Below are 10013 nucleotides of genomic sequence, written 5' to 3'. Positions count from 1 at the left end.
ATTGAATTCGAAGGAGGAGGTTATTCGAGTAACTAAGTGAGCTTTCGGAAAGAAGTTGGTATCGAAGGAGACACATGTTTGAGGACATTAAGTAAAAGCCCAATTAACTTAGCAAATTGAGGAGGTATTCGACAAAGAACATCAAAGACTTTGAAATCAAAAGACATTCTGAAACCGTCACATGATCAGACAAAAGAGCGGGAACAATTATTCACGTTTTCGCACACGTGGGATTTTCATTTCAAATTAATCGGTTAAGGAAACGGTTATAAATACTAGAAGGCTCGAAGTCACAGAGGTTGGAAATTTGCTTCAAAAATTACTCTCACACACTCACATCCAAGGACTTTCTGAGACTGCTTTGAGTCAATTTTCTATAGGGTTCCTTCCATATGTCTTTACTTTCCATTTACATTTTCTTCAGACTTTACTTTTTATGCAAATTTACTTTTCAAGCAGCATTTACTTTATTCGTCCATATTTATGTTTCAAAACTTTTAATCTTCATGTCAAAAGTCCTTCAGTCGACGGCATTTTACTGCTTTGTTTAGATTTAATGCAAACCATTTCATTTTTAGTTGATTTTATTTTTAAAACCTTTTATTTATTGTCTTTTCAGTCTTTTCTTCTAATCTCGTCTAATTCAAGGAACTTTGATGCACTTTTAGAAAATTGGTACTCGCAAAAGAGGAGTTGGTTTTGCTCCCAAACCATTAAAATGGAACCACCATCAATTTGCTAAAAATTGACAAAACAGGTTCGTTATTGTGTTTTCGGAGAATCATTTGGGAATGGAATTCCCAGCTAGAGGCCTTCTATGCTCTAATGAGTGGAAAGTAAGGCAAGATATATCCCTAAAAATGCTTAACAAAATTCTAGAAGCCACTAAAATGAAGATAGGGGACTACAACTACAACAGAGCATGTGAACTTGAGTCTAAGAATTCACGATTGACAGGGGAGTTGGCAGCACTGGAAAGTTATCTATGTTAAATTTGGCCGTGTAGCGTTGGTGTTTAGGTATAGTTGTGACTGTTTTAGTAGTTTATACTCTAATTAAAATATTTTATATGTTTAGACTAAGAATTCTATTGTGAATAGTGTAATGTTTTGTTAGTGGAGTATTATGATGGTGAAAAATTATATTATGTACGGTTGTAACTAAAGTAAAATGAAGGCTCCATTAATTCAAAGAACATTTGTAGGAGATTATGAACATTGTTGAATTTGTGAAATGGTTAATCTCGTTTAGTATAGATACTAAATCAATATTAAAATGAAAGGAAGTGAGTAGCAATTAACAAATTTATAATTCTTTTGGCGATGATTTTAAATTTTAAAATATTTTCGGTAGACAATTAAATTTAAAAATAGCAAGTAACAAATTAAATTCTATGTTGATTCAACGATGGATTCAATGTTGGATGGACATTGAATAAAGTAAGACAAGATAGTTGGAACGTATTTTTTTATTGGATTTTTTTCTCAAATAAAATAAAAAAGTAAATATTTCCCCAAATCCGAAATTTCAAATTTATATTCCGAAATACGATTTTTTTTAGCAATTAAGGGGAGTTCACCGTACCTCCCGCCGAACTCTATAATTAATAGAGTTCGCCGTACCCCCGGCGAACTCTATATAAATTATAGAGTTCGTCGCACCCCCTGGTGAACTATATGTTGGGTTTCGATGATAAAAGCATGGCTGTTAGAGAGTAGATGCAAAACACACTATTGGTTTTCATTTTTAAGGTTGACATTTTTGCTACGATGTCAAGGATTCCACTGTTATCCATTCAATACGATGGTGAAATAGTGTTGACGAAGAGGATTCTATAGTTTTTAGATTAAGGCAACCGATATTCACCAACACGACACCGGAGGTTGACAGTTTAACAGCTTTGAAGAATTTGATATTGCATTCCGTCGGACAGCAAGAGGATAAGAGGGTTAAAAAAATTTACTACAGATATCCGACCGAAGTAGATGGCAGTTTGTTTTATAAAAGGTATATTACACTCGTATTGTGTTTGTTACTGTTATGTTTATGAGATTATGGTAGTGAGAAATATGTTTGTTGTCTTGAATTAGGTACCGTTTGCGCGATGACGAGGACGTACGGCTCATACGGTCGTGGCACAACCAATGGACAAACTTCCATCTGCTGAAATTATTCGTGTGTCTCGTTGAGGTAGGTGGCCGAGGATCATCTGCAGATACGGTTGATAATAGTCCGTTGAGTGGAGCTGTTAGACTAACTATAAGAAGGACTATAGTGGATCTTAATATGCCACCCGAGGAGAGTTAGGAGGGGTCAAATGTTGAAGCTTGTAATGTTGACTTGATGGACCATGGGGTTGAAAGTCATGATGGTTCAGGTATTAGAGATCTGATGATGGATCAATATGAAGTTAACCCCGATGAGGCAGACAACGCCGAGGAAGAACCAGCTGAAATTCCCGACGATGGTGACGAGGAAGAAGGGATGAACTACTACGGTGACACTCAGATCGCTCTTACACAGCCCGCCATCTCTCAATCGTATGATCGGCCTGATCATTTCACGAGGTTGAATCTCGATGCAATGACTTCGAATTGGTCGTTTACCCAGGGAGGCCCTGAAGAGGATCCAAGCAATGAGTTTGAGATTGGACAACAATTTAAGGATAAGGAAGAAGTGATGCTAGCAATTAAGCAGTATAGAATTAGGAGGGCTGCGGATTACAAAATAGTAAAAAGTGACCAGTGGAGGTATAATGCACAATGTATCCAGTTCGGGCATGGATGTAATTGGAGCATACTGATATCATATCGCTGGAAGCAAGAAAAGTGGAAGGTTAGGAGATACAATGGGCCTCATTCCTGCATGCAAGCTTCAATGGGACAAGACCATGGTAGGTTGGATTCGAAGGTGATTGCGCATCACATCTTCACGATGGTCAAAGCCGATCCAACAATCAGCATTAGGGTTCTCCAAGGAGGTCTGGAGAGGCACTTTGGTTACAAGGCGTTGTACCGAAAGGTTTGGCTTGCAAAACAGCGAGTGATCGCCAGAATATATGGCGATTGGGAGCAGTCATACAACGAGCTTCCGTGTTGGTTATTTGCAATGTAGATGTACTTGTCTGATAGGATATATTTCAAGCTTTGTTATTTACCGTTTTAAAATTCGTAGGTGTACAATAACGCAGCTAGATTCGTCTCTTTAGGTACTTGGGTGCAACTGGTGACTCGGGTTTGGCCTGGCTCCACAGATACTGTCATGTTTTAGCGTGTGTTTTGGACATTTCCACCGTGTGTTGAGGCTTTCAAGCATTGCAAGCCACTTATTTCCATTGATGACACTCACCTATATGGTAAATACGGTGGGACCTTACTCATGGCGATAGCTTAAGACGGGAATGCAAACATTCTTCCTATTGCATTCGCCGTTGTCGAGGGTGAGATAAAGGAGGCGTGGTCGTTCTTTCTCTCGTATCTGCGGGAGCATGTCACACCACAACCCGAACTCTTAGTCATTTCAGACAGGCACAAATCCATTGATGGTGCATTGAACGCCGACGGGAGTTTATGGAAACCACCTAACGCCTTCCAAGCCTTTAATACAAGACACATTGCATCCAACTTCATAACTCACTTCAAGAACAAAGACTTCCAAGCATTTTCCTGTGTGCCGCGTCATGCACCGTGCCTACCTCTTCCCCTGGCCCTCCCCCGTCCCCTACCTCTTCCCCCTCCGGCTACTGGTCTCATCTCCGGAAGGTGACCGTCATCTGGCTGATGCAGATCTGGAGCAAGTGGATGGTGCATGGGCAAATCATGTGGCACAACCCCAGCCGCCACTACGTGTTGGTCACCAAGGCCAACTAATTCTGTGTGTGCCCAATGAAGGTACCAAGTCATATGTGGGACCGACAGATGCAGGTCTATATGATGGTGTATGGGCAGATGATAGTGGATCCGAGCATCCCACAACTCATGCCATCCGCCGAGAAGATGCGGGAACCATCGCCGCGGCCAAACCGCCCATCCAACAGGTGCATGTCGTCAATGTTCAGTGGCCTGGTCAGAATGTGCTGTAGACCACCGAACTGACGTACAACTCGGTCCACCTGATGCCAATCGATGATAGCAAAGCAAAGCAGCGGACATACAACAGCCGATGATGCCTCTGCCAAGGCTATCGCCAGTGGAACTAGGCTAATCAGTTGTGGGTCACCATATGGCGTCCACTCAACCTGTTCACAAATCAATACAACAGACGATATTCAAATTTCAAATGAAAGACTTAGTAAAGTAAATCAAACTTAAATATGTTAAAAATTGAATTTTCTCCACTTACATTCAGCATCCTAATCCCATTCAAGGTATGCCTGTAATGCCTAAGCCTGCCGTCGCCCCTGTCATTGTCCGGGTGGTACTGAACCCACTTACAATGCCAATGACAATAATGTTTTACCGCTCAATTTGATTGACTTAGTAATAATAACACAAACGGTTATTATAAGTAAATATAATACATCTCCACAAGGGGAAATCGACGAGTACCAAAGCCGTCGGGTCGTATCAGCGGGAGGTGGTGATAAGCCTAGGACAGTGATAAACCGCTATTTTACGGTTTATCTTGTGCTCAATTGAGTGGATTTTATCAATTTTTCATACACTTGTTCATACAAAATGCATGGTTTTACATTTTCCTTCCTGATTTTATGCTATGATTGAAAACATGCTTTTTTGGCCTAAATTTTTCTAATCTTAATCCTCTCTTATTATCATTCGATGTCGTGATATGTGCGTTAAGTGATTTCATGGATTACAGGGCAGGAATGGCTTAGAAGATCAAAAGGAAGCATGCAAAAATAGAAAGAACACAAAGGAATAATGAAGCTGACCAGCGAGATGTGACGCGTATGCGTAGACGACACATACGCATGACCAGCGCAAAAGAAGAGCGACGCGTACACGTGACAAGGAAAACTTCCAAATGACGCGCACGCGTGACGGACGCCACGTGTAGAAAGTTGCAGAATTCGCACCTAGCGATTTCTGGACCCTTTTTCGACCCAAATCCAAGCTCAAAAAACACATATTAGAGCCTATAAAGTGGGGGAATGCATCCATTCATAGAGACAACATTCATTATTCACAATTTTAGTTTTAGATGTAGTTTTTCTAGAGAGAGAGGCTCTCTCCTCTCTCTTAGTTTTTAGGATTTAGATTTCTCTTAGGTTAGGTTTACTTTTTCTTCATTCTAGGTTCAATGTTCCTTTACTTTGGTTTCTCTTCTATTTTTATTTATTCTATTACTTTGATTTATAAATTCTCATGTTAGATTTGATTTTATATTTAATATAATTTGAGGTATTTCATATTTATGATTGCTTTCCTTTATTTATGTTATGGATGCTTTTAACTTAATTTAGATTTCTTCTCCCTTTGCTTTGGTTGAGTAATTGGTGACACTTGAGTTATCAAACTTAGCTGTTGATTGAAAATTGGAATTTGCTGATTGATTTGGATCCCTCTAAAGCTAGTCTTTCTATAGGAGTTGACTAGGACTTGAGGAATCAAATTGATTAGTCCACTTGACTTTCCTTTATTTAGTGAGGGTTAACTAAGTGGGAGCAATAAACAATTCTCATCACACCTGATAAGGATAACTAGGATGGGATTTCCAGTTCTTATACCTTGCAATGGTTTTCATAATAATTAATTCACTTTATTGTTAATTTATTTCCTTGTTCCCTATTTCAAAAACCCAAAAATATATCTTTTTCCATAACTAATAATAAATCATACTTTCCTGCAATTCCTTGAGAGACGACCCGAGGTTTCAATACTTCGGTTATAAATTTTATTGGGTTTGCTTTAGTGACAACCAAAACTTTTGTACGAAAGGATTTTTGTTGGTTTAGAAGCTATACTCACAACGTGATTATTCTGATGAAATTCTTTACTAGCAGAAATCCGTTCGTCAGACAGCAACAAACTCACGCACCCGCCCAAATTGCGCTGGCCATGCTCCGTGGCCCGGCACATCTGGTGATACAGCCAAGCTAGCACCGCTGACCCCCACGATAACTGACCATATGTCTTAAGGTCCTCCAGCTGTGGGAGCCACCTAATGTGCACCTGAAAGTCAGAGGCATCTGGGAACAGCATACCGCCTATCAGCTGCATGATGTATCCTCTCGTGTACCTCATCAGGCACTCCTAATAACAGGGTTTCTACTTCAATACTAGACTACAGCTCAGTTAGAAGCTAATGTTGCTGAATCCCTTTCACGGCAGAAGTTCCCAAATACGAACTATTAGCTTCTTCGAGCTTCACTAATGCACACCTGCCAGTGCTATAGTTCGTATCCCCAGATCGAGAGCTTTTTTATCATGCAGCTCCTGATTGGTATTCAATTAAAGCTAAAATCCTATTTTCTATACTTAGCTTAGTTATTCGCGATCCCATTTTCTTCAATCCTATCTCTAATAGAGTCAAAAAAATAGAGATTTGGAAGAGAATCTCTTTGTCTTTGTTTCCACGAGTGGAAAGGTAAGCAAAAATGAATAAAGGAGACCAAACTTCCCAGGCCTAGCTTTAGACTTATAAGTTCGAGACTCGCAACTAAATATAAACTCAGGAACTAACCCTCTCCCTAACTTCGTATCTACGGCCCAGTCTTTGATTGGAGGGATTTCCGCTTCTTCCGGAGTTGAAACCCTCTCTACTTACCAGACTCTATTCCTTTTTCACTTCAAGAATTAGGGAAGTACTTTTTCTACGATTCGCTTGCCGGGTAAAACTCCTCTCTGCTCGGGTCATTCCATTGATACACTCATTGGGCTCGTCGTTAGGGCTGACAAGGAGAGGAATCATTCCCATCGAATCTCTTCTTCCATATCTTATTTGTAGTCCAACTTGGTATATGTAAGAATTCATGCTCAGTTGGGGGAATAGTGTGACTTGGCTGGCGTCCTGCTCCAACTCTCCACAAACTGTGTTCTGGAACCACGTGAGCTTCATCGTCCACTTCGTCTGTGACTGTCGTTCATCTAGGCCAGGAACAACACCAAGTAGCTGCTCACATAACTCCTCAATGGTGCGTCCCTGATGTTGCTGCTCCCACCCACCAATGCATCCACTTACAGGATCATCGTCTATTCTGAGCCCCGGCTGATAGGCTACATCCTGAAGCATGATAGTCATCTCCCCACAAAGTAGATGAAACGTGTGAGACTCAGGCCGCCACCTCTCAATAAAAGTCGAGTCAAGCGGCCAATCGTGTTCGAACTCGACCATATAGGCCACATACTCAAACCCAGCTCGTCTGAGATATGGCCTAATCTGCTCTGGCGGCCGTGCCATCAAATTTCGCCTGGTGTGCAAGATCCGAGGCACCTACCAAACAGAAATAAAAACCACACAAATTCAGTCGGTAAAGACATAAAATCAAAAATTTCACTGCTAATTAAATTTACTAAATTAAAAATTACTTAAAAAATCGTACCACTTTATCAAGCCTACCAGCAATGTGCTCAGTGTGATCCAGTCTATACATGTCATCCTCGTAACCCAACAGCTGCTGCTCCATCTATATACAATCTAGTAAAATGAAAACACGCACACTAAACTCAACTACCTAATTAATTAGTAAATAAATACCTGAACTCTAAATTTATCGCAACAAATTTCTTTCGATTCCATCTAAACCTAATTAATTATTCCACTTTCTGAGTCACAACTTAAACTAACGGCTCATACTAAACATTAATGAGAGCAAACTAACTAACATGATATAGTCCATAAACAACAGCTATACTTAAAAATAATATCATAAAAAAAATTTAACTGACATAAAAAATAGTTAACAGTAAATTTAACCAACATACAATCACTAAGTTTGTTATTTTAACTAACGTATAATCTATAACTAATTATTTTAACTAACATGTTAACGGTTACTCTGACTAAGTTAAATAAAACTAACTCTAACTAAGCTAAAAAATTAACTCTAACTAAGTTATTATTCACTGACCTGAAAATAAAAAAGTTGCCTGCAATAAATTTTATGTGCATCGAAAACACAAGATAAAAGAGGAAGAGAGTAATTTTGGAAGAGAGGGAAGAAAAAGAATTGGACAAATAGCAGTGGTCCGACTGAGGTTTTATACTATGCTAAACTCAACAAAGAGTTCGTTGGGGGTGCGACAAACTCTATATAAATTATAAAGTTCGCCAGGAGTACGACGAACTCCCCCTAATTACCAAAAAAAAATCGTATTCCGGAATATAAAGTTGGAATTTCGGATTTAAAAAATATTTATTTTTTTATTTTATTTTTTCATCATAAGTGATTCTTGAGGTGGAGAATTGGATGTGAAATATAAATTTAACATAAAATTGAATAAATAAAAATATGTTATTGGTAATTTAGTTATGTTCACATGATTGAAAAGATTTATAAACATTTTTTTATATTCAATAAATTAATATCCATTTTACTTATATTAAAAAATATTTTTAAAAATTAACTATATGTTATCAAAAAATGATATTATTATATATTTTTTAAGAATTGAAAGTACATTATTTAAAAAAAATTAAAATTTTAAAAAATTAAAATAAATTATTAACGTTTTAAAAACACTTTTTTATTAATTTAATATATTGTGTAGCACTAGCCACTAGGTGTTGCCACAAAACTAAACATATTACATTACATGACCGATGTAAAGCATTTATAACAAGCCCATTTACATATACTAGACAAAATTTTGTCTCAACAGCCCAATACGATGTCGACTTCGCTAACGCTTCCAAGTTCCAACACCACTTTCCCATAATGCACTGTGAAGTTGCATTCTAAATTTCTAATTGACCAGGACACAAAGATTACGTTAAAAATTCAAATTTCACGCAGACGGATCACTCGGTTGTTTGTTCATGTTTTAGCTCTATTAGGTCCAGTTTGGGTAAATAACTTAAATAAGTTCTTTTGAAAAAGGAACTTAAAACATAAGGACTTTTATTAATAGTAGCTTATAAATAAGTTATTTTGTGTTTGAATTTTTAGTTATAAAAGTACTTATTTTAAAGTTGTAGCGTTTGGATAAATAATTCAAAAGATAACTTTTTTTTACAAAAGAGAATGAATATTAAAATAACGATGATAACAAATACTTTCCAATATTGAATGTTGATTTTACATAACCTAATCACTAATATTGTGTATAATATGGTAGGTGAAAATAAAAAATAAATATAAAATGTGTGTCAATATATATTTTATTGCTGTTTTTTATTTTTTATTTTTATTCCTATTAGAACTCTCTTCTCCTTTATTGAGGTCAAGAACTTGTTATAATTAACTATGAAAATAATAATAAGCTATAAAATTAAAACTGAAATTTCATACCACACTTGAATACAAATTTAATAATAAAAAATAGTGATAAAATGATAAAAAAATTATTTATAAGGAATATATGCAGTAAGTTGTTCAGATATAATATTGTCTGAAAATGTGGTGGAAAATCAATGTTTCCATTAGATGTTTCATTACGTAAAAATGATGAGACTTTGAACATTGCGTGAGAATGATGGTGGAAGGCCAATGCTTCTAGCAGACCTTGTGTGAAAATGGTGATGAAGGGTCATTATTTTTCATAGAGTCAAAAAGGAAAGTAAATTTTTGTTTTAAAATTAATTTTTTTTAAGTAAGTGGTAGAATGACTTCTCGAGAAGTAAGAAGTCATATATTTTTACTTCTTTAAAAAGCTGTAAATTAACTTTTCGGGAAATTAAAAGCTTTTTTTAAAATAGTACCAAACACATAGATTATGACTTTTCATAATCTAAAAGTTAAAAAAAAGTAACTTCTGCTACTTCCCAAACGGGCTCTCAGTCCAAAACAAATCAATTCCACTGAATCATGATTTTTAACTTTTTCTAAATTAAATCTACATAGTCTGGACGATTGGACAAAAAATATTTTAACTTCGTACGATGGTATATGTGAA

General features: G+C 37.0%; 1 protein-coding gene across 1 annotated transcript; it reads right to left on the bottom strand.

Annotated features, from left to right (window-relative positions):
* Positions 1-3372: 3372 nt before the first annotated feature.
* LOC107480088 (serine/threonine-protein phosphatase 7 long form homolog) lies at positions 3373-6179 on the bottom strand. The gene is made up of 5 exons (XM_016100206.1): positions 5928-6179; positions 4342-4428; positions 3982-4237; positions 3744-3871; positions 3373-3477 (listed from the first exon to the last, which is right to left on the bottom strand). Exons 1-5 carry the CDS (start codon positions 6177-6179, stop codon positions 3373-3375), a joined length of 828 nt encoding a protein of 275 aa, XP_015955692.1.
* Between the last annotated feature and the right edge of the window lie 3834 nt (positions 6180-10013).

The sequence above is a fragment of the Arachis duranensis genome, chromosome 3, assembly GCF_000817695.3.
Source record: "Arachis duranensis cultivar V14167 chromosome 3, aradu.V14167.gnm2.J7QH, whole genome shotgun sequence".
In the NCBI taxonomy this organism is placed as follows: domain Eukaryota; kingdom Viridiplantae; phylum Streptophyta; class Magnoliopsida; order Fabales; family Fabaceae; genus Arachis; species Arachis duranensis.
This window is presented reverse-complemented; position numbering and strand designations above follow the sequence as displayed.

Excerpts from the sequence above, each read along its gene's own strand:
- LOC107480088 (XM_016100206.1), bottom strand. The coding sequence starts at position 6,179 with ATGCAGCTGATAGGCGGTATGCTGTTCCCAGATGCCTCTGACTTTCAG. Across the intron at positions 4,429-5,927 it reads TTCATCAGAATAATCACGTT|TGGGTTCAGTACCACCCGGA; the intron begins GTGAGTATAGCT and ends TGGCATTGTAAG. Across the intron at positions 4,238-4,341 it reads ATGGGATTAGGATGCTGAAT|GTTGAGTGGACGCCATATGG; the intron begins GTAAGTGGAGAA and ends ATTTGTGAACAG.